The 26,076-nt window shown below is 40.3% G+C and overlaps 1 protein-coding gene across 1 annotated transcript in view; it reads left to right on the forward strand.

The window, feature by feature from the left end:
- ADGRV1 (adhesion G protein-coupled receptor V1) overlaps positions 1 to 26,076 on the forward strand; it is a 542,489-nt gene that overhangs the window by 458,580 nt on the left and 57,833 nt on the right. Inside the window, 1 exon segment of the mRNA XM_070373127.1 lies at positions 14,522 to 14,643. Coding sequence (XP_070229228.1) covers positions 14,522 to 14,643 — 122 coding nt within the window.

The following is a 26,076-nucleotide window of genomic DNA, read 5'->3' on the forward strand; positions in this document are numbered from 1 at the left end:
AAATTGATGGCATCATTCATTCATTCAATAGCAGTCCTGAGACTGTAGGATAAAAGGAAAATTCTGCTTTCATGCATAAAGTCTCCATAGGCACAGCCATTTTGAATTAGTGCTATTGTCTAAAAAGGACATAATGTCTGCCAAGTCTGGACTCAAATAGTGGAACTGGATTCAGTCTCACTTGCTGAGTTCATCATTCATGGTGATTGGGCAGGAGAAGGAATGCAATTGAAAATAATTTCTTGATACCCATCATGAATAGGCTTCAGCAGAATGTCAGTGCAAGATATGGTCATGGTCCACATTTAAAGCCGTTGTCTAGGACCATCACAGTGGCATTGCTGCTCATAAGCCTTGCACATTCTTTGCCCTTCATCTGTTATTGACATAGGCATACCATTGCCGTGCCTCAGCTTGACCCAGAGGGTCAGTGAAACTTTCCCAGTTGTTTGTAATTTTTATATATAGGCCGAGTTTTTCCATATATTTCCTTGGCAGTTTTTTTCCAAGTTAATTAAAAGTTTGCATTTTAATTTTCCTGGCATACTCCACTCTTTCAAAGGACTTCCCCCCGCCTCAAATCCTTCTTTAGTTATCTTGGGGAAATTACCAGTGAAGCATTACTTTCTACTCTTTTGAAAGCTACATGAAACAGTTATTCATGTTTATTGCTTTGATCTAAGAGCACATTCATTTCTTTAATGGGTGACTGAAATCTTTCATTCAACTTTTGGTTGATGAACATACAATTTCTGATTTTTTTAAATATCTCTCTCAAATTTGTATTCAGACTATTGCCAAAGAATATGTTAAAACTCTACTGAAGAGTAAAAAAAATGAATTTTTTAAGGCTATTTTATCTTAGAAAATCTATGCCATTGAAAACACTATTCCCCTCTAACCTAGTCTGTGAGGCACCTCAGTTGGTATCAACATGGAAATCTTGTGATATTCCATGGTTCTCTCTAATCAGGGAAACTCCAAGTAAGGTGTAAATCACATTTATTAATCTACATCTAACATGTAAATTCCATTCATTATTTGAAACTTTTTTCATTTATTCATTTTTGCCAGTCTTGTTACTTAGAGAGGGCTTCCCTGATAGCTCAGTTGGTAAAGAATCCACCTGCAAGGCAGGAGACCCCAGTTCGATTCCTAGATTGGGAAGATCCTCTGGAGACAGGATAGGCTACCCGCTCCAGTATTCTTGGGCTACTTTCAATTTATGATTCAGTGTCTGTGCAATTCTTTAAAAAATACATAGTCACTAAACAGTTGCTTGATCACACTTTAATCAACTGGTACAGTATTAAAGAGGACATCCAGAAATAAAGGAAAATAGAGTTGTTGGGACTAGGGAAATAGGGAGTGGGGACAAGCAATCTGGGGAATTTACAGTTGTATCATAAATTTCTTTAGAAGTGTATAGCTGGCACAATATCTATGATCACAGCACTATATTTAATAGTTAATGCATTATAAAACTCAAAACGTTGAATGGAGAAAAAGGACATTTTTATAAAAGTTGTTTTCTTCACCATATCAAAGGTGAAGTTTGAATTTCATTGGGCCGGAAGGCAGTAACAAACTTGATCTGAACCTTTTATAAAATTACTTTTTGACTTGTCTGATCATAACCAAAATGGCACTCTCATAAACAAATTACTTTCCTACAGCCAGTTGCAAGAGGCTACTCCTTCCAACTAGTAGGATATCAAAAGTATTTGTGGTCCATCTTGAACTTCAAAGTCATTATGTCCCTGTTTAATGATTTTTCCTATTTTTAATTTTGTGTTCTTTTGCTTGCATCATCCTTAACCTATTCATATTACTGTGATTACCATTTCTCAAGCTGGCCTCCCTTCCTGGGTCCCCTTCTCCCTCTTCACACCTCCCTCTGCCCGCCTCTCCCAGTTTCTCACTCCTACTGGTCTTTATCTTCACTGCGACCTCCCTTTAGGATATTTTCAATAGCTCCCTTGATGTCCTCACCAACATGACTCTCTTCTTAAGCAATTTCAGCATTCACCATTCTAGCCTATGTCACATACTTCTCTTTTTCCCAGCCAATTAGTGCTACTCTGCAATAGATACTGATTTATTCTGAGTAACCTTAACTGAGCCATCTCTGCTTCTCAGTGAGCCTTTGGATTATCTTTACTTGATTCTTAGGTAATCTTTAGGAAACAGATTGCCCATAAGTCTTGTGCTTAACACCTTCTATTCTCACTCTCTATATAAGATAGGAAAACAACCTGATGTTCTCTTACTTACTTTATCTGAACACTGCTTTCTGTTTTTCTCCCTTCTTTGCCACTTTTCCTCCCATTTAGGTAAGGAAGTAAATAATTCATTCTTACCAAAGAATGAATTATTGCCATGCAAAACAATTGCCATGCAATTTTCTTCTTTGGGAACTTGTTTTCATTAAATTTTCCACAGTTGCCTTGCATCTTAAATACCTCCCTATTCTATGTCTTTCCCCTCCATCTAAAAACCTGCATCACTGTTCGTGCTTAAAAGAACATGCTCATTATCCTGCTGCTTTATCAAGTTACCTCCCTGCCTCTCTTCTTCACCAGCTGACTTCTTGAAGAGGAGTCCACGCAAACTCTCTGTACTCATCACCTTCTGTTCTCTGCCTTGCTGTTCTCTTTGATTCATCACCCATAATGTTGAGCACCACGTCTGCTGACCTCTCATGTTCTTGTCCTTAAAAACTCTTCTGCATAAGTTGTACTGGTAACTTCCCTTCCTTGAATAGTCTCCCTCCCTTGGTTTTCATAATACTCTTCTTTTTTATTTTCCTGTAAATCCCAGGCCATGACTCATTTTTCATGTGACTCATAACTCTGGAATAGATGTGTTTTTCAGGGATTGCCTCTGCCTTTTTCACATCACAGTGGTAATTTTCAAATCTATCCACTTGAGCTCAACTTGTTTTCTCACCTTCTTTTCTGTCCTCTTCCCGGGAATAATAGATTGTTCTCAGAAGTACAAAACTTGTCCACGACTTGCCTGCCCCAGTTTCTCTGATCTCTGTTATTGTTTCTCCCTGTTCCTTCTATTCTTCCTCTTAATCCTTTTCTCATTTTCCTAATTTTGAAGCCAGTATAATTTTTGTTTTACTTGATAGCTGTAGACTTTCAGGTCAGTAGTTGTCAAAACTGATCATCAAAATCGCTCTTTCACTAATTATGGTTTGATGAGTCTCTTTACAGCCTCAATGTATTGGAGTCTCCAGGGATGAAGTCCCAATAGCTGTATGATTTTTAAAGTTCCTCCTTGTTTTCTGATTTGGGGGTACTTCACCTTTAGATTCTTTACCATATCTTTGTGTCCATCTCCTTGTTTCTATCGTGGGAGTCACTCCTTCACCATGTTCTTGCCCCAGGTCTTCATCATGTCTCACTTGGACCACTGCCGTGATTTCCTGGCTGGTATCCCTGCCTCCAGCTTTCTGTCTACCAATCTGTTTACTTTCCCGTGAGATTAAGGAAATTTCTCTTCTGATTGGGCACTCGTCTTCTCAGAAATCTTAAATGCCTCTCCATTTCCTGTAAAATCTTTCTGTTGCTTAAGCTGGTCCGAACAATCCCCTCATGACCTCATTCTTCTCACTAGTACCCTTCCCGGACCTGTCATGAAAGTCAGAAGGGATATTTTACACTAATTTCTGCACTTGCCTTTTTGCCTTTCTTTCCTACCTTAAGCTCAAAATCCACATGTTCAGACATAGCTCATCTTTAAATTCCAGGTGAAATTCCTTCTTCCTCACAAAAACCTTTCTGATACCATCTATGGGAAGTAACTGCTGCTTTCCCTGAATTTTTATGTAACTTGATCCCTTTCTTCTAATATTTATCTTCTACCTTTTATTATAGTGTGTGTATGTGTGTGTGTGTGTGTGTATTCCCCCCAACCATGGAGTTCTCCAGACAAGAATACTGGAGGGGGTAGCTATTTGCTTCTCCAATATATCTTCCCAACCCAGGGGTTGAACCCGGGTCTCCTGCATTGCAGGTGGATTCCTTACCATCTGAGCCACCAGGAAGCCTATATATATATATATATATACACACATATATATATATATACACACATATACATACACACATTTGAAAGAAGATCCATATGTAATTCATCCTTTTACCTGTCACATTTTATCTAATACACTTTTGAATCTTAAATATATATGTATATCTATATTTTTTGAATAATAAGCAATCGCCAAAGTTTATATAAAACTGTTCTAAGTATTTTGCATTTCAATCATTAAATCCTCGCTGGATTTAATAAAGCATATTTAGGAAGTACTGATGTTATCTTTCTTGTACAGATGAGGAAATTGTGCATCAGAGCAGTCAAGTAACTCACCAAGGTCACACAGCTAGTAAATGGACCTCAAGTAATCTGGCCCCAGAGTCCATGCTCATAACCTCTCTACTATTCTGCCTCTTTTAGAATAAATCCCATTCAGTCAACTTCAGTACATGCTTTTTAAAAAAATTTATTTGGCTCAGGGCCCTTGTTCAAAACATATCTTTTCTTTTAATTGAATTTGACAGAAGGAAATTATAAAATTTAGTATAAATTACCTTCAGGAAAGCAAAATGATATGATTTATAATTAGAATGCATCAGCTTCAAGAAAGAAGTAGAAATTGGGTCATAGGAAACACTAAAAATGTTGAACAATTTGAAGCTCTATTGTACAGTTTCATAAGACAGTGTAAATCGATGTGGTTGTAAATCAACAAGTAATTGAAATGAGCAATTGTTGATACTTACACATTTAATTAGATGATTTCGAAGAAGTAGGGTGATTTTCCTTTCTCCAGCATTCTCCCCGCTAATGCCAGAGTCTTTGCAAGTAAACACAATCTATGGTTATATGCCACCATGAAAAAAGGTTTTTTTTTTCAAATGTGGCTCACAGACTTTGTAACACAATAAACTTCACTTGATTTGAAGAAAAAAGAGAGAAACAAATGAAAAATGTAGAAGGATCTGTCTAACCTATTAAAGATGGAATTGAATAGTAACAGTAATACTACTACTATGAATAATAATAAGTGAGTAGCTCCATGTCGGAGGCTTGGAAAGGAAGGAAGGGAAGGAGAGAGGGAGGAAAGAAGGAAAGAAAAAGGGAAGAAAAAAGTGGAAACATAGTTGTTAGCCTGAGATGAAAATAAGCTCTAATATCTACCTTCTATTTACTACTAATAGCTGACACCTGAAATAGTAATAGCTGAAACCGTCTAACCATTAACAATGTTAATTTCCACATGAAAGAGGAGAAAGAGTTAAAATTAAAATCTTACACATTTTTAGATCTACAATGGCACCCCACTCCAGTATTCTTGCCTGGAAAATCCCAAGGATGGGGGAGCATGGTGGGCTGCCGTCTATGGGGTCGCACAGAGTCGGACACGACAGAAGCAACTTAGCAGCAGTAGCAGCATAACATTGACAAATACAGAAAAAAAATTTTAAAGTTTGTTATTAGATCCAAGTCACATTGGTAAGATTACTTTGGCCACCAACATATAAATACTGTCAATGTAGATGGTTTTTGGGGGACAGCCTCCTTCTCCCTAGATCATACACATGGCCATTCACCCAGCAGATTGCCTTTCTTTCTAAGCACAATGGTTTCTCTTTCTTTTTCCTGTAAGGGCTTGATCCAAGGTTGTTAGTATGAATAAGCAATACAATATTAGTTCATTTTCATCTGCATAGACATTCCTGGCACACCTGTGGGTACTGTGCCATTGTTTAAATAGACAATGATAAGCCTTTATATAACACAGGTATTACACCACTTTATGGGCTGTTATCATATATTCTTGAAAACAGCTCTCCTTGTGGGTTTGGTATTAGTTTTCTATATTTACAGGTATAGTTATTTAACAACAGACAGTAAATAATATCCCCAAAGCTTTTGAGAAATACATAGCTATATTTTTAAGATCAGACTATGCCCTGATAATCTGATACCAGAATATCTTTTGGAAGAAGAGATGCTGTGAATCACACTGACAGGAACCAAAAGATTTCATTCAAGTGGACTTTTTAGAATAGTGACGTGGCAAAGGAAATAGAATAAACATTTTACTCAATGTTACAGTTTTGTAGTGTGAGGGCTAGAGACCCAAATTAAAGAAAGGAAATATAAGCATTGAGATCAGCTGGCATTTATTCAGATCAAGGGTCTCTACTAGGAAACAGTTCTGGGAACTGACATATTTAACACACTGTAAAAATATTTTCTTGAACACATAGACTGATTTTTAGTGTTAATTTTTCTGAGACTGTCTCAGAATTGACTCAAGACTTCAGTGTTGAATTAGAGCCTATTAAATTGTAATGATGGCCCTGTGATGTACTATCAAATTATCTTTAAACATAACTGCCTCAGTTCAGATCAGTCGCTCAGTCGTGTCCGACTCTCTGCGACCCCATAAATCGCAGCACCTAGGCCTCCCTGTCCGTCACCAACTCCCAGAGTTCACTCAAACTCATGTCCATCAAGTCGGTGATGCCATCCAACCGTCTCATCCTCTGTCGTCCCCTTCTCCTCCTGCCCCCAATCCCTCCCAGCGTCAGAGTCTTTTCTAATGAGTCAACTCTTCGCATGAGGTGGCCAAAGTATTGGAGTTTCAGCTTTAGCATCAGTCCTTCCAATGAACACTTAGGACTGATTTCCTTTACAATGGACTGGTTGGATCTCCTTATAGTCCAAGGGACTCTCAAGAGTCTTCTCCAACACCGCAACTCAAAAGCATCAATTCTTCGGTGCTCAGCTTTCTTTACAGTCCAACTCTCACATCCATACGTAACCACTGGAAAAACCATAGCCTTGACTAGACAGACCTTTGTTGACAAAGTAATGTCTCTGCTTTTGAATATGCTATCTAGGTTGGTCATAACTTTCCTTCCAGGGAGTAAGCGTCTTTTAATTTCATGGCTGCAATCACCATGTACAGTGATTTTGGAGCCCCCCAAAATACAATCTGACACTGTGTCCACTGTTTACCCATCTATTTCCCATGAAGTGATGGGACCAGATGCCATGATCTTAGTTTTCTGAATGTTGAGCTTTAAGCCAACTTTTTCACTAGTCATGGCCAAATACACAGTAACCTAATTTCCTCAAATTATGAGACCATCTAGTAAGATTTAAAATATAAATGTAGAGGTTGAAAGATGCATTGTACATTTTCATTGTATTATGAAAGCCAAGTGTGTTGGAAATTGCTCTTAGGTGCCTGAGCATGCCTGGAGATGACTGTTTTGAACTCCTTCACGGCTAAGTAACTGGTAATGTAGTTAGAAAAGTAGGTTAAGCCAGTCTTCGATTGTTGGTTGGCTGACATCTTGTTTGTTTTAGAACTCTGATCTTCTAAAAACGTTGGTCATAATGTCATTTTATGAAACATTTATGAAGTGTGTAGAATGTTGCTATGTTGACTGTGAAACCAAATGATATTTCTCCTTCCCATAGTTGCAAGACATTTTTCTCACAAGGAAAAAAACAGTTCATTTCACCTTTTCCTTAAGAATCACAGACCTATTTGACAACTGCCCCCCACCCCCCGAGTAGAATATTATCTGGCAACTTTGAAGTACATGGTTCAAATGGAATTACTCTAATAACAGTGCATGCAAGGTCCATGTGGGTATGTCTCATCTAACTTGATTATTCTCCTTAGATTCAAAATTATAGCCTGCAAATTGAAAATTATATATAGCTTTTGCAAGGCGAGACCATAATTCTAGGCTTGTACCATTTTTTTTCAATCCCAATAAATCACCTTCAAAGTAGGCCTGACAGTCAACTGTCTTCTCACGTCCAGGAGAGCCCAAAGTCACCCATTTGACAAAGTACCGCTGTTTAGGTTCCCAGCAAACTTGAGACTCCTTTGAGAATTTTCTCACATTTCTCTTATACCTGGGAAATATGCTGTAGGCCAGTATTGACTTTCTGCCTGCAGAGTCAATATATTACCTGTGCAGATCCCTCCAAATTAGGCTTGCCTCCTTCACATCCCAGAAAAGGTCAGGGTAAATGCATATCAGAACATGATAGCAGTAGGCGTCCCATGATAATTATGTCTACTGTGCCTGCTTGATGTCTAAGATAGCCTACTAGCTTCTTGAACTATCTTTTAGAGCAAAGATTTACACGTTGTGGGTCACAATACACTGGTGAGTCTCCTTGCAGTATTTTAGAGTGAAGTGGGATGGGATGGGATGGGATGGATTGGAATGGACTAGAATAGGGTAGGAGAGACTAGGAAATATCAAAGGGGACAGGGGAATAGAAGACATGGAAAGGTTCATTTTCAATAAAGGTTCATCAGAAGCTTTTGAGTGATAGTTTGCATGTGAGTGTGCACAGTAAAAGCAGCCCTCCAATCTGAGTGATCTTCATATTTCACTGGAGATGATGAATTTGGTCAGGATGGCAAAAGTGAAGAACCGGGCACGTCACTGAGTTGACATACACAGAGTCTAGCCTGCTGCAACAAACCTGTGCCGCTGTGTCTGGGGACTATGGCCAGGGGGCTTAGAGTGGATTCCCTGTTGTCCAGGTGGGTTCTCAAGAGCTCTTCTGGGAATGTGTTGAAGTACCAAGGAAGTTCTAAAATAGAACCAAGTATAGGACTAAGTGACCAAAGATTAGGAATACAAACTACCCAAATGAAGTAGGGAGCGTTTCTTTGAACAGTTTACAAATCCGATCTGTAAGTCTGTTGTTGTCTGTTCCACCCACAGTATCCTAATGCTGACTTGCCAGCTTTGTGAAGAATGTGCCCTGTTATCTTCTATGACATTAGGTTTATTTGCTAAAAACACTGGTGGGTGACAGTACATTGTGTCTTAACCCTTGTTAAGAAAACTCAAGAGCACATTTAATATTTTCTCACCAGGGAATGGATCAGATCAATGAAATGTCTTGGCCTTCAAGTATCTGTTCATTTCAGAATAAAGGCCCATCTTTTAGAAATAAGACCTTTTGATGCCTTCTTTTCAATTACCTCTTTTTCTAATTTAAAAATGATGCGTGCTTATTGTTAGAAAGAGACCCATAAATATCTTAAATCCACATTATTTCACAGTTGTCTTCCTTGTTTTACATTGATGAGTTTGTTTTAGTAGCACATCCAAATTGTTAGACTCAGAAGGTCAGTGAGGTAAAATTAAAGCAAGTACTTTAGAAGATTGTAAACACAGAATAAATTTTCAGCTTCATGTAAATGAGGTGTGATTTCCATAATAAAGCCATAATTGCCACTGGTGCATAGCAATAAAGCCAAGGCTGCAATTACAGAGAAAAGAGATAATTCAGCACCATACTTTCTTTAAAAATGGCAATGAAATTCATTGAAGTCATATTTTACACTAAAAAATAAAGAGATTTTGTGTATTCTCAGTGGAAGCTACTAACTCCCATAAGTAGACTTTTCTAATGATAGTAATACTAAATGACAAATGCACTGGCTGAATTTTTCTGTTTGTTTTTTTTACTTTCCACCAGTAACTTCTTTCACTAAAATCTTTTCAGATGGCTTTGTTTTTCACATTAGTGATTCTTGCTAATGTAAGTATTTCAAGGATTTGTTTTTTTTTCTCCCTCATTGTGGAACTTTATCTTGACACAAGCTTGTCTTTTTTTATTAATAGTATAGCTTTAAAAAAATAGTAGTAAAATATGCATAACTTAAAATTCACCATTCTAAGTGTACAGTTCAGCAGTAATAAGTGCATTCACAGTGCTGTGCAACCATTACCACCGTCTATTTTCAGAACTTTTCATCATCCCAAACATAAACTCTGTACCCATTAAGCAATAACACCCTCATCCCCTCACCCCCACCCCACCCCAGCTCCCGGTAACCTCTATTCTATGCTTTGTCTCTGAATTTGCCTGTTCTAGGCACTTCGTGTACGTGGAATCTTACAGTATTTGTACTTTTGTGTCTGACTCATTTTACTTAACATGTTTTCATGGCTCATTCACGTTGTAGCATACATCAGAATTTCACCCCTTTTTAAGGCTGAGCAATATTTCATTGCATGTACATACCACGTTTTGTTTTTCTGTTCACCTGTTGAGGGACTTTTGGGTTGTCTCCACCTTTAGGATAGTATGAGTGGTGCTGCCATGAATACTGATGTACAAATCTCTGAGTCCTTGTTTTCAGTTATTTTGAGCATATACCTAGGAGTGAAATTTCTAGGCTATATAGTAATTGTATTTTTAACATTTTGAAGTACCACCAAACCATTTTCCACAGCAGCTGCACCATATTTCATTCTTACCACCAAGGCACCAGGGTTCCAATGGCTCCACATCCTTGCCAACACTTGTAGTGTTCATAATATTGACAAGAGCCATCTTGGTGGGTATTCATAGTACCTTATTGTGGGTTTAATTTGCTTTTCCTTAGTGACTAGTGATGTTGATCATCTTTGCCTGTGCTCAGTGGCCATTTGTTTATCTTTTGGGGAGAAACATCTCTTTAAATCCATTGCCCATTTTGGAATTGGGTTTTTTGGTTTCTGTTGAGTTGTAAGGGTGTTTGTATGTTCTGGGTAGCACTGTCTTTTTACAGAAAAACGTTTGTTTCTTTGTTTATTATTGGCTGTGCCAGGTCTCGGTTGTGCCATGGGGGATCTTCTGTCTTCGCTGCAGCTTGTAGGATCTTTAATTGCAGCATGCAGGATCTTCAGTTGTGGCATGATCTCTTAGTTGCAGCATATGGAAGCTAGATCCCTGACCAGGGATCGAACCTCGCCCCCTGCATTGGAAGCCTCTGGACCACCAGGGGAGTCTAAACAGTCTTAATCCAGATACCATTATTCCATGGGCCCCGAACTGTGTTTTAAGGGTTTCCTTTTATTGAGAACATTGGAATGATTCTGTTTTCTGTTAAGGAATTCACTCCTAAATGTAACTTGTTAACATTGCCTCTTATAAATGGCTACATCAGTAAGCAGGGCTTACACAGCCAACAGAAAAGTTACTAGCCTTTCACCAAATGTGAAGTATCAGCTTAGGAAATATGTAACTAAACGCTGTTCATTAAAAGAGCATTCATTTTCAGTTTGCCCAGTGGATTTCATAGGAGCTTTTGAACAGAAGGAAGCGTGTCCCCCCACTTTCATTACCGTCTCCCACTCTCACACCCCTTCTTTTGATCACTGTTACTCTTGACCCCATGGGTTTCCCAGGTGGCGCGTGTGGTAAAGAACCCTCCTACTAATGCAGGAGACACAGGTTCGATTCCCGGGTCAGGAAGACCCCTGGAGAAGGAAATGGCAATCCACTCCAGTATTCTTGTGTGGAGAATCCCATGGACAGAGGAGCCTGGTGGGCTGTGGTCCATGGGATCACAAAGAGTCAGACACAGCTGAGCAACTAACACAACACACTCCTCTTGACCCCAGAAAGGTGAAAGGTACCTCCTTTAGGTTAACCATAAAGCCAATGAAGCATACATTTTAGGGCCTTTTAACTTTCATTGGCCCCTTCCAAGATCTTCTATCTAACTATGCTTTGGAAATTTTTATTTCTTAAAGAAACTTTTCAGAGTTTTATAACCTTCAGGCCCACAGAATCCAGATTTCCCTCTGGATATGTTTCTTCCATCTGAAATCAGGTCTGAATCATTGTTGCACTGCCGGAAAAGCAGGCAAGGGTCTTCTGTTCAGTATGCTGAGTTATTTACGACTGGCTTTCTTTCCGTGCGGTTTCTGATCCGGAGTGCCAAGCTACCACACTTTTCTGCAGAGTTCCAGAAAAACATGAGCTCTGGGTGTTTCTCGCCAGCCCTGGTATGCTCTTTTGGCTTGTGCAATGAGCTTTATCAGCACACAGCGCTCGTCTGGCTCTCGGCCCTCACACAAACATGCAGGCCAGATTTTGACAATTTGGTTTGTCGCTGTTCATGCAAAATATGCACGTCCTTTTGTACTGCGCACCGAGCCAGAAATAGAATCTTGTAGTTGCACAGTGAGAGCAAAGCAGGCAATTGCCAGACTAATACCTAACCTTTGAAAACTTTTATAAGGACAGCTTAGGCAGTTTCCTAAATATTAGGGTATCTTGTCAGAAGCACAAATGAGTCTTCTGGGCTTTATCAAATTGTATGACTTCATTAAGCAAAAATAAATTTTTTTAAAAAAAGGCTAAATAAACCTTAATATATTCACTCCTGTCCTATGGTAAGGCATTAATGACAAAAGGACTATTCATCTGTAAATTATGTTGCATTATATTATTATTTGCTCTGTGTAGTGGTAATAGACAATTGACATTTTTTCCGTGAAAAGAATATCTCACAAGATGTCATCATGGTCTCCTCAAAAAAAAAAAAAAAAAAGAAATGCTCATGTTCCTTCTTCCCTGCTTTTTCTTCTCTCTTCTGGAACTATTCTGTCCTAATGCCATTAGTCTGTACAGAGCAAGGTATGCACCCACTGGAAGGTGCCCAGGGTGGAGGGTCCCAGCCCCATCATCGTGAGGGGGCATCCATGTGAACAGTGGGGTGTACTCACAAGGCTCATGAGACCCTGAGTGGGTTTGGGGGGGCCATCTGTGCCAGGGACGGATGACAGCAGTGGGAGATTGGTTGCAATCAACTCGAGCTGATCAAATAGGTAAATATTTTAGGAATAACGAGAAGTACGTTGCTTACCAACAGAGAAGGAAATTAAAATACAGAGAAAGAGAAAATTACAGTTAACCTTGTGGCACTGGATTGGAATTGAAAGTATTGGTATAAAAAGATGTTTTTCATTATACAGAGATAGATATAGATATAGGGATGTGTGTGTGTGTACACGCGCGTGCATGCACACGCACAGACATGTATGCTCTAGCTCTGAGAGGACTTAGGAACAGCAGCAATCCAACACCAAAGACTATACGCAGCCCCGGACCTTGGTTTCTAAACACCCTTCTACTAAAAGGAACCAGGACTGTGGCAGGGGAAGTATGAGATGAACTTGAAATGCCTTGTTGGGTCAGAAGCAAGGAAATGCTCCCAGAACGATGACCTGACAGAAGTCACAGAAACCATCTTGAAGGGGCTCCCATGAATCAGACTTAGGACAATTTGAACATCAAAATAAACAGGTAGTAGTATAAGGGCTACAATCCAAGGAGTCTCAAAAGTCGGACATGACTTAGCAATTAAGCAACAAAGTATACCATAACCCATTACATTGAGAATCTATGAATCTATATGATAAAAATAAATGAATAAATCAAATGTTTGATAAGTGAAAGAATATGTACCTAGTTCCTAAGTGATGCCATACAAGATACCTACTAATTACAAAGGAAAAAGGACTAACTCTATAGTGGAGGACTCGTGCTGGCACTACCTTAATCAAGTGGCCAAAACGAACAGCCTAAATAACGGGACAAATTGAATTATTGTGGAAACCAATGGAATGCTGTAAAAAGAACCCAGCATCACTTCTGTGATTTCTGGCTAAGTTTATAATCTAAATCATGAGAAAATATCAAATTCAAATTTAAGGATGCTCTACAAGATAGACTTCCCAGGTAAGGTCAGTGGTAAAGAATCTGCCTGCCAAGCAGGAGGTGTAGTTTCGATTCCTGGGTCGGGAAGATCCCCTGGAGAAGGAAGTAGCAACCCACTCCAGCATTCTTGCCTAGAAAATCCCATGGACAGAGGAGCCTGGTGGGCTGTAGTCCATGGGGTCACAGAGCAGTTGGACGTGACTTAATGACTAAACAAGAAGAAGATCTGATTCACTTTCCATATCTTATATGGCTTGCCATTTACATATTATTATCTCCCCTTTTAAGATTATTATTCTAAATCCCAAATATCAGAGATAAAGTAGAAAGGGTAATGAAGTCCTTTGGCTCGTAAGAAATCTGTTCGGGGAACTGTCAAAACAAATTTCATGATAAAATAATGGTAGAATAAACTTACTCTTGACAGTAGTGAATCAGTCACTTCATCTTTGCTCTGAACCACAGCTATAAAGCTTGGTGTCCACTCAGTCAGAAAAAAAGAGATGAATACATATGTTTCCATTACATACAAACAAGTTCATTAATGTTTCAAAACGTTAGACTAGGCTGCTGTAATTTTGGAAGCACGCTGCTGCCTGCCATTTTCTGATGGAGAGCGCTTGTGAGCAGGTTTATATACCGGGCCTTTCCCGGGATCGAAATGTGAGTGCGTCTCCGGCGCTTCCTGAACAGGCCAGCAGGTGGTAGTCTAGGAGAGGAACAGGTCTCATCCTTCTCCAGCCTTGGAGGGCAGAGAGAGAACAGAAGGAATGTAGACTCAGCAATGTTCCCTCCTCTTCTCTGGAATCCCTAAGAATGGGATTTCCAAGGTTGTTCTTGCAAAACAGGTACTTGGGCACAGAGGGTTATCTCCAGGAAGGAGCTAAAAATAATTTTGTGTATGTGTATGATTATGGAGTATTCTCAAGTTCAAAAATTCTTTTTCTTTTATGGTGTCTAGAAATTCCACTGGTTTTGTATCTCTTTGCCCTGATTTCGATGACATGGCTTTGGGGAGGCCTGCACATGGCTTACAGACTCTTCTGGATGTTGGTTCTGTTCGTCATTTTCAACAGCCTGCAGGTAAGCCTCACGGTTGGGTTACAGCACACACGTGTCCTAGTGAACACAAGGCGTGGAGTTTCAACATCCAGGAATCAAGCATCCACACAGAGGTGAATTCATATGCACAAAACATCATGCAGAGTGTTAGATCAAAGTGGTAAAGATTGTGTTAAACTTTTTTAACACCTTAAATATGGCCGGGCTTCTAACTTGCTGCTGCTGCTAAGTCACTTCAGTTGTATCTGACTCTGTGCGACCCCATAGACAGCAGCCCACCAGGCTCCCCCGTCCCTGGGATTCTCCAGGAAAGAACACTGGAGTGGGTTGCCATTGCCTTCTCCGTCTAACTTGCTGGTTATACAAATAGAAAGACATAAAATCTTTTTACCCTCCTTCATTTTGACAACACCTAAGTAACTACAAAAACATGTTTCTTTTTCAGCGGGATTGATGTTTATAAACTTTACAGATGGCAGCTATCTAGGGCACATGCATATATTTGGACTGGGTTTGTGTCTAAAAATTAGATCAGCTGAGAGTGAAATAACAATGATGGTCAAGCAGTTCCCTATTAAGTCTGATACTTGGTGTTTTGGTTCACTGAAAATGATTGACATCCTCCAAGTCTGGCAATGCCTAGCTTAAGTTAGCTTTGTGAACATGTTTGGATAGCATAACTAGGAATTATATAACTAACAAAAATTAAAACTGACTTTTTTGTGCTTTTGTTAAATGGAAAAAAAGTTGCACCCTGAAATTAGCAAATGGAACAAATGAACTCATTTTTTTTTCTTATTTTCCAAAGTAAAAAGCTTTGCCTGTAGACTAAAGCAGTCTCGAATTTATCAAGGATTTCTCTAAACAGCCCTTGTTTGGATCACCATCTTATAAAAAAACCTCTGTAGAGAAAGTATTAGGATTATAACACACAACTGAAGTATGACTCAAACCATATTTAAGTTTGCCTTTTCTGAGACAGGTTCATTAATGAGATCATATTTAACAAGGCGGTGCCTAATCAGATCAGAATATCAATTTAGGGAGGGGAAAAATACAAAGTAGCTTAACCATTCGGAATCAGGTTGATACAAGTTGACATACAGACAACTCTCAATAGAGTTATAATCGAGTACCCAGTACTGGCACAGTGATGCCAGTGCTGCCATTACGAGGACGAAGATGACAGCCCTGCTCCTCTAGGGTCTGATGATTCAGGGAGTAAGCAAACAATCAGCTGTAAGGGTATACTGTGGCAGGTGCCGTGTAAACACAGTGTTATGAGAGCAGAGTGGAGGACTTGTTTACTCCTGCCTGGGCTAGTGTTTGAGCTGATCCCCAGAGATTAGCCACTCAGGTCAGAGGCCCTGTCTTGGTCACCTTTGAATCCCTGGGCCTAACAGAACTAATACCAAAGTCTACACTGACAGCCTACAGATGTGTTTTGTTTGGTGAACACACAATGGTACACAGGACAGGGTTTAAAAAAAATTTTTTTTAATGTTTTCTCAATTTTAAAATTTCACATCAAAACCTGAATGTCTGGCTTTTCTTTAATGGCAGTATTTGTATGGCAGCAATTTTCAAGTCCTGAGTAGACGTTACCCTCTTTGGATGAGGCCTGTGATCTAATTATACTCGATGTATCTCATTCATTTTACCCGCTCTAGTTAGTGTCACCTTTGTGTGTCAGGCACTTAATCGTGTCTGACTCTTTGCAACCCCTTGGACTGTAGCCCGTGAGGCCCCTCTGTCCATGGGATTCTCCAGGCAAGAATACTGGAGTGGGTTGCCATTTCTTCTCCAGGGGATGTTCCCAACCCAGGGATTGAACCTGGGTCTTCTGCATTGCAGGCGGATTCTTTACCATCTGAGCTATAGGGAAGTCCCATAAGTGACAAGGAGACATAGTTGGGTATTTCAGGCAGAGAGTACAGTATTAGACTAGGCTGCAGAATGGAAACGTGGTTAGTCTTGCCTACATGTGGGGAAGGAAGAAAGTTTATGCAGCTAGAAAAGTTGTGGTGGGAGAGGAGACAGAAGGCTGGGTTGTCTTAATTGCCATGTTTCCATGCTCAGAATGGGATGATAAACTTCAGCCTTTAGGTAAAGGGAAACCGTCAAAGTTGAGTTTTTTGTTTTTTAAATTTGGGGCATTTTTAAAAATTTGGGATAGGAATGACATGCTCATACCTACTCTTTAGAAGGATAGCTGGAAATGTTTAGAAGGGTGTTGGAAAGCAGAGCGCTCCAGGCAGGAAAGCTGTTGTCATATTCCAGCCTATACTGTTCGGGAGTGAGCCTGAGAATAGAGATAGGCGACAGCTTTGAGAACATTATAGAGATAAACATTGATGCAATTTGGTTTCGCCACTTAAATGTAGGAGTTGGGGGCTCCCCAGGTGGTGCCAATGATAAAGAACCCACCTGCCAACAGAGGAGACGTAAGAGACCCAAGTTCGATCCTTGGATCGGGGAGATTCTCTGGAGGAGGGCATGGCAACCCACTCCAGTATTCTTGCCTGGAGAATCCCATGGACAGAGGAGCCTGGCAGGCTGCAGTCCATAGGGTCACACAGAGTCAGACACGACTGAAGTGACTTAGCATGCACCAGGTGTTAGAGAGCCACGTCTCCTAGAGATCTTCACTCAGGTACGTGGCTGGGCACTGACTCCTTTGGTCAACATGGAAATTACATCAGGAGAAAGTCCTGGGGAATATGCAGTAGAGTTGGTGAGATTTGGGAGACTTTGGTAAAACTAACCAATGTTTTAGTAAGCAGGCTAATGAAATAGAATCAAGATACAGTGGTTTGGAACTTTTGGAAGAAAAGAAAGCTTCAAAAGAAGACCCCTAACTCTGTCCAGTTAGCAGAGAAGTGAAATAGGATAAGAAGAGGGCAGCGTGCTCCAGTGCCCTGGTCCCCGAACTGGAATGTCAGCAGAGGCAAACAAAGGACTTATTAAGACACAGATGGTAGGCCCCACACCCAGCATTTCTGATACCGTAGGTCAGGGTGAGGCCTGAGAATCTGCATTTCTGAAAGTTCTGGGTAATGCGGACGCAGCTGGAAACTACTCTGGAAAGCAGTTTGAGAACCACTGGTTCAAGTAAGTGTGACTGCAACTCCACAGCCTGCTATCTGGTTGACTTCAGCTGAGTCACAGGTATTTACCCAGTTCTACTTTCTTCATCTATGAAAAGAGAATAAAGACCATTCAAGATTACAGTGTGATTGAATTAAATAGCATAATGTGTGTAAAGCACACAGTACCTCATACATAAAGAACAGGGTTTTAGTTGCGGCTCCCTTCTGTCCTCTAAGTGCCTCCTCAACCAAATTTCAGTATAAAGGGCATCAGGTGTCTTTGGAGAAATAGCAGAAACTAGCTAGTTCTCCCGTAGAAGGCAATGGCACCCCACTCCAGTATTCTCGCCTGGAAAATCCCATGGATGGAGGAGCCTGGTGGGCTACAGTCCATGGGGTCACTAAGAGTCAGACATGACTGAGCGACTTCACTTTGACTTTTCACTTTCATGCATTGGAGAAGGAAATGGCAACCCACTCCAGTGTTCTTGCCTGAAGAATCCCAGGGACAGGGGAGCCTGATGGGCTGCCGTCTATGGGGTCCCACAGAGTCGGACACGACTGAAGCAACTTAGCAGCAGCAGCAGTAGCAGCAGGGTTTTTTTGTTTGTTTGTGTTATTCAAGACGTTTAATGGAGAAAGCAATAGCTTAGGAAGGAAGGTTGGCTGGTGCAAAGGACATTTGGGAGTTTGGTTTTCTTGTGAAAAAACTACTGAAAACCAGAGGAAAGACTCATTGCCTTGGCAAGATCACGGACAGGGCAGGGAGAACAGAAGAGATACATGGTCTGTCTGAGGGAGGCGCAGACGGGTTTCTTTCTCCGAGGCTCAGGAAAGAAGGAAGCACAGGCGTACCCGAGAAACTATTATGGAGCTGAAATTGTGAAAAGCTGGAGTTTGTATCCATCGCTCTCTCTTATCTGTGAAAGGCAAACAGCAAGGACGTTTGTTGAGAGGAATGGCTTAAAAGCTTGAGGTAAAAATAGTAAAAGGTAAGGAGCAGGTTCTAGGCAGGATGTAAATAGCAAACTATGGTGAGTTGGAAGATGGTCAAGGCATGACTGTCTAGAACTTGGTGGGATTCAGGTTGGACACCTGATTGTAATTCAGCAGTTAATTACATAAATTATGCCCTGAGATGAAAATGGTAGCCATTGTAACCTCTCCAGCAACACACACAAGGAAAAGGTTTATTAAGCTGTTATGGAGGGTGGAGGTTTGGTAGTAAAGGAGGATGGTTGAGCATTGAACTGTATTTCATGAGAAGATATAAAAGGAATTGTTATGGTTTCTTTCTTTGAGGAACTGAAAACAAGCTAAGTATAAGCAATAACTAAAAATATTTCAAACGCCTGTTTAATGAGCTTCCTTCCATCTCTGTGGCACCACTGAAGCTATGACTTTGTATCACTGATGCTGGGTATCTGGAGCTTTGGCACATTCCTAGTACCAGTGCTGAGTCAGAGCTAAAATGAGCACCTGTGAAGAAACACCTGGAAAACATGGTTTCTCTAGGGTTTATTAAGGTTCATTTAATGTATTAACTATCTCATGTCTTCACCTTGGGCATTTGCATGGTATATGGCTATATAGTAGTAAATGTATTCCATGAAAACTTAACAATTTTTTTTTTTTTTTTTTTTACTGAACTTCGTATTTTCTTATTGGCTTTTGTCAACACCTGTGACCACAGAAGTATATTATGTATCTTACACTTGGCTTTTATATTTTGCTCAGAGGTTATTACTGCCTCACTTTTTAATCCAGTGTATTATGTCAGCTTAATCCAGTTTATTATGTCAGCTTATCTGGTTTATTATATTCAGGTGCTCTGAAACTGACGGATGGAGGTATATTTCTATAATCTGATTTTTGATGTATGTTATTGGATACAATTTTAAAAAGAAAACCTGATTACTTGAAATATTATCAGAAATTTCCCGATCACTTTCTCAAGATTCAGGGTTGAACTTCCAAACTTCTGTTTGAGCATTTTAAGAAAATGTATATGAAATACTTTCTAAAGAGTGATGGATGTCAATGCAAAAATCATATTAAAAAAGTTATTCTAAATATGTCAACTGTTATTTTTATTGTTTTTCCTTAAACTCTAAGACATTTTTTCCCCAAGAGCTTATCTTTAATTCATTTTTAAATTTTATATGTGTGTGTTATTTACATCTTCTTGATAAAAAAAAAAATTAAACTGTTGAGTATCAAGAGTGAGCAGAGCATAGAGAATGAAGGGGGAAATGTCCTCTAAGTTTATTCCCTAGGATTTTTTTTGTAATTTTGGGGTTTCTTGTTAGCATGTCAGAATGTTTATGGTATCTGGTTTTTTTTTCCACTTCCCTATGATGTGCTTGATGTGTGAATGTAAGGTGAACACATCCTGATTTTCAGGGAATAAAGCAGGGAATACACTACGAAAGACTTAAATTACCCTCACCCTAGGTCACTGATTATCTGAAAATCAATCATAGGGTGACAGGTCCTCTGGCCATGCCTGAGTCATGAGCAGATGCTAACGGTGGAAAGATGTGTTGCTCTCACGAAAACCACATGCAATGGAATTCCCACCAGAAGAAAAGAGTCTCTTACCAATAGAATGGTAACAGGGCTAGGAGACCAAAGTAACACATGTCCACTAAGCCTATTTCTATATTTTCTTGTTCAGTGATGTAAGTTCAGACAAGGCCAAGTACAGCTGCTGTCAGACTATTAGAAAACGTAGTCAGCGTGACACTGGTATATTACGAATATCCTTAGGATCCATTGTAAACCAAGTGTGTCTCCATTGTCCACAGAAAGTTATAAAGGACTGTATTTAATATTTTTCTTGGTTCTCTTATCCATTAATTTGGTAATTTATATTTTTAAAAGCTAAAAATTGAGCTTATGATTTCTTTTTATATAATTATATTTATGTTTAGTTGATTGGTGATTGCTTTACAATATTGGTATGCTTTCTGTCATACATCAACTTGAATTAGCCATAGGTAGACATATGTCCCCAGCCTCTTGAACCTCCCTCCCACCTCCCACCCTCCCCCACCTCTAGGTTGTTACAGAAGCCCAGTTTGAGTTCCCTGAGTTGTACAGCAAATTCCCATGGGCTGTTTTACATATGTTAGTGTGTATGCTCCCGTGCCGCTCTCTCCATATATCTCACCCTCTCCTTCCTCTCCCCAGCCCTTGTCCATCAGTCTGTTCTCTACATCTACATCTCCACTGCTGCCCTGCAATAGGTTCATCAGCACCATCTTTCTAGATTCCATATATATGCGTTACTATATGATATTTCTTTTTCTCTTTCTGACTGACTTCACTCTGTATAATATGCTCTAGGTTCATCCACCTCATTAGAACCGACTCAGATGTGTTCCTTTTTATGGATGAGTAGTATTTCATTGTGTATATGTACCATAGCTTCTTTATACATCCGTCTGTCAATGGGCATCTAGGTTGCTTCCATGTCCTAGCTATTGTAAATACTGATGCAATGAACATTGGAGTACATATATCTTTTTCCGTTTTGGTTTCCTTGGGGTATATGCCTAGAAGTGGTATTGCTGGATCGTATGGGAAATAGATGGGGAAACAGTGGAAACAGTGTCAGACTTTATTTTTGGGGGGCTCCAAAATCACTGCAGATGGTGACTGCAGCCATGAAATTAAAAGATGCTTACTCCTTAGAAGGAATGTTATGACCAATCTAGATAGCATATTCAAAATCAGAGACATTACTTTGCCAACAAAGGTCCATCTAGTCAAGGCTACGGTTTTTCCAGTGATCAGTGGATGATCCAGTGATCCTAAAGGAGGTCAGTCCTGGGTGTTCATTGGAAGGACTGATGCTGAAGCTGAAACTCCAATACTTTGGCCACCTCATGTGAAGTGTTGACTCATTGGAAAAGACCCTGATGCTGGGAGGGATTGGGGGCAGGAGGAGAAGGGGATGACAGAGGATGAGATGGTTGGATGGCATCACCAACTCAATGGACATGAGTTTGGGTAAACTCTGGGAGTTGGTGATGGACAGGGAGGCCTGGCGTGCTGCAATTCATGGGGTCACAAAGAGTCGGACACGACTGAGTGACTGAACTGAACTGAACTGATGGTAGTTTTATTCCTAGTTTTTTAAGGAATCTTCATACCGTCTTCATAGTGGCTGTATCAAGTTATGTTCCCACTAGCAATGCAAGACGGAGAGGGCAGTGGCACCCCACTCCAGTACTTTTGCCTAGAAAATCCCATGGACGGAGGAGCCTGGTAGGCTGCAGTCCATGGGGTCGCTGACACAACTGAGTGACTTCTCTTTCACTTTTCACTTTCATGCATTGGAGAGGGAAATGGCAGCCCATTCCAGTGTTCTTGCCTGGAGAATCCCAGGGACAGGGAGCCTGGTGGGCTGCCGTCTATGGGGTCGCACAGAGTCGGACACGACTAAAGTGGCGCAGTAGCAGCAGCAGTGCAAGAGGGTTCCCTTTCTCCAAACCCTCTCCAGCACTTGTTGTTTGTCGATTGCTTGATGATGGCCATTCAAACCAGTGTGAGGTGATACTTCATTGTAGTTTTGATTTGCATTCAGTTGCTCAGTCATGTCCAGCTCTTTTCGACCCCCTGGACTATGCAGCCCATGGAATTCTCCAGACCAGAATACTGGAGTGGGTAGCCTTTCCCTTCTCCAGCAGATCTTCCCAACCCAGGAATTGAACTGGGGTCCCCTGCACTGTAGGCAGATTCTTAACCAGCTGAGCTATCAGGGAAGCTTTTCTGGTAGAGCTTATCATTTCTAAGTAGAATTGTGCTGAAAGTTATAGGTGACAACTTTCTTAAAATGTTTAGTCCAAGCTATATCCACATTTGTGTAAACCATTAAAGGAAGTAATTACTAAGTTTGATACTCTGCTGTATCACTAGTAGAACCCTATCAATCATTATACTGTTGAAACAGCTACTGTCTAAACCCCCTGCAAGTGTTCCAGGGGACCTGCCAGCTGAAAGGCTCATGCTTGGCTAGACAGAGAGCCTCCAGCAACTGCTCCAGCGCTCGTCCTACAATCTGAGGAGTTGGTACCTATGCCGCACTCTAAACATTGTTTGCATCGCACCTAGAATAACTGTGTCCTAAAATACATTTCTATTTTTAACCTGAACCACTCAGCTTCAAACTTAAACACAGCGTATATTCCAGGCTTCTCTAGGGCTCTCCCATTTACACAGTCAAAATTTCACCGACTGATAATCTTCTTATCAGGGAATCCTGAGTAAGATAATGAGGGTAGCCAGCAGTAAAGAGGCATGAGCTTCTTGGAGATGGTGAAAAATAAGTTTTGGGAGCTGATTCATATACGGAGAAGAACCTTTCCAAAAGCTGAAATGCATTCTTCTTGGAATGCATAAGTTGGCAAGGGAGCAGAACTTTACATAGCATGGGGATATGACACTTCTCAGTATGTGAGTTATGAGACCACATTCTTCAGAGCCTTACTTGACTGTCTCTCTGTAACTGACTTAAACTTGTTCGTTTATGCGAGCATCTGGTCTCGAGATGCTCCCTGGCAGTTTTTGAGTCATTCCCTATTTCAGAGAAGGCAGTTACAACATGGAATTTGTAGCTAAAAATATATAGCCTGTATTCAAATTTAAGGTCAGCTGGTTAAAATCATTTTCATTCCTAGTCCCACATCTTAAACAGCTAAATGGCTAGGGAAATAAGTGCCTAGTTCTCAGAGGTGGGAACCGTTTCTCATACATTTTAGAAAAGATAATTGTTCTTTGGTGGCCACTCGAGTGCCTTGAACACATAAAACATTTTCCTTCTACTGAAAAATAGTGTTTCTTTTCTTTTTCTCCCTTTTCTTTCCCTCCCTCCTCCATTCCTTCCCTTTCTGTCTGCCTTCTTTCCTCTATTCTTTTCTTGTGTGTCTCTGTGTTAGTTGCTCAGTTGTGTCTGACTCTTTGAAACCCCATGGACTGCAGCCTGCCTGGCTCCTCTGTCCATGGGATTCTCCAGGCAAGAATGCTGGAGTGGGTTGCCATTCCCTTCTCCAGGGGATCTTCCTGACCTAGGAATTGAATCCAGGTCTCCTGCATTGCAGGCAAATTCTTCACTGTCTGAGCCACCAGGGAAGCCCCTTCCTTCCTTGCTTTCTATCTACTGCTTGTTGTTTTATGTTGAAGTTCAGCTTTAAAAACTAAAGCCATCTTTCATGAAGAGATTTTCCCAATAAAAGTAGTCCTTGAGGTATCACAAGAAATGGAATATGTTTCCTTTCACACGAAAAGGTACAGAGTTCTTTGCAAATGGAATAGAAAAGAACATTAATAATCCTCTGTTAATTTTCTTCTCACAATTCCCATTTAGCATCCAGAGAGCTTCAGTGCAGGTGTCTGCTTAGATCCAGTACATATTTAGTCTTGGCTGCTTCCTTTTGCGGATAAACAGCTCTTGGGAAATACACATTGTTAAATAATCAGTTACAGAGGACTAATTGTTTCAAGGCACTCCCTTTGCGATTGCTTTCCAACAGTCAGCAGTAATAAGAAATGTCACTTTGTTTCCATTGGAGACTAGCACATGAACTATTCATGAAGAGTGGAAAAGCAGTCCTCCCAGAAAGCCCTGGAATAAACATGTAGAAGCCAGGGGAGGTTGGGACTGTATCACTGATTTGTCCCAGAACCATGTCAAGTTCAGTGGAAAAAAATTAACTACACTTGTTTTGGAGAGTGAAATTCAGAAACTAATGAATGCCTCGTGTGCTCTTCAGAACATCCCAGAACATTTCTATAACTTTACAAATAAATATACAGAAGCTAAGACAAGGAGATACATTTGAATTGTCCTGACTGGGTCATGCCACTCTGTTCAGTAGCATCTGGGCTGGCGAAATATTAATATCCTTGGGCTTTCATGCAATACACTTCTTACTCCATTTGACAGTGAACAACAGCATTACCTTTTCATTAACTTGTTGATTGGCCAAGCAGGGCCCTTAAGACAGACTGCAGGATTTTTACTTTTTTTGTGCTGGGTTCGCTAAATAAAAAGTGTCAGGATCTGATCTGTGAGTGAATGTCTTCTACAAATACAGGTTTAGACATGATGGGATTGAATAGACTACCTTTTGATAACTGGTTCCATCCTTGCAAAGCAGGTACCCCTATTTCTCCTGCCCCAGTCCTATCTGAGTTTTTTACTTGGTGGTTTTTTCATTTCTAAGTTTTTCCTGTGCCCTCTATGACCACATTTTTTGCAGTTTTAACTGTGGCTTCTTGGGCTCTGTGGGTCTTTACTTTACCTGCAAAAAGACCTAGCATGCTCTGATTCCGAAATATCAAACCTATAGGAATTAAAGTAAGCAAGATACATACCACCCCTTGTTAAAAGAGTTTGAGGAGCAAACAATGAACGTTCGGGCCAGTTTTTCCCCAATCATTCAGACTCTTTGCCTTGGTGTTAATTTATCATTTTTCCAGGGTCTAAAATTCTGTTTTTATCTCACATATTACTCAGATATTGGGGTGGGGAGAATACATCTTTTTATAAATACATGCATATTTTATGATAACATTCTTTCATATTAAGCTGTCAGGTGTAGTAGAAAGAAAAAAGTGAAAGTGAAGTCTCTCAGTCGGGTCCAACTCTTTGTGACCCCATGGACTGTAGCCTACCAGACTTCTCTGTCCATGGAATTTTCCAGGCAAGAATACTGGAGTGGGTTTCCATTTCCTTCTCCGGGAGATCTTCCTGACCCAGGGGTTGAACCCGGGTCTCCCTCATTGTAGGCAGACACTTTACCGTCTGAGCCACCAGAGAAGTCATAGTAGAAAGAAAATACAATTAAGTGTCTGCCAAAAGACTTGGCGTCTCTGAGCTTTAGTTAGCTAATACTTTCCAAAGGGAGATGCTGATTCTCACCCTCAGTTTTGTCCTAAGTATTATATAAATTTATATATATGTGAAATTGGTAAACTACATGATGTTTTACAAAGTCCCGCAAGTGAATAAATGAACAAAAAGAAATGTTTGTCTCAGAAGCTGTATGAAATCAACGAGAGGCCAGAGAGGAAGTTTTGTAAGCGCAGTCTTTTTTGTTAATTGAAGCTTAGTTGATTTACAGAGTTGTGTTAATTTCTGCTGTACAGCAAAGGGGTTCAGTTGTATTCTTTTTAAATCTTCTTTTCCATCGTGGTTTATCACAGGATATTGAATGTAGCTCTCTGTGCTAGACTGTTGTTTATCTTTGTATATACGCTAGTTTGGGTCTGCTAATCCCCAACTCCGTCTCAATTCCTCCCTCACCTCCCACTCCCCCAAGCCTGTTCTCTGTGTCTGCCACAGCTCAGTCTTTAAATC

This window comes from Bos mutus, chromosome 7 (assembly GCF_027580195.1).
Source record: "Bos mutus isolate GX-2022 chromosome 7, NWIPB_WYAK_1.1, whole genome shotgun sequence".
In the NCBI taxonomy this organism is placed as follows: domain Eukaryota; kingdom Metazoa; phylum Chordata; class Mammalia; order Artiodactyla; family Bovidae; genus Bos; species Bos mutus.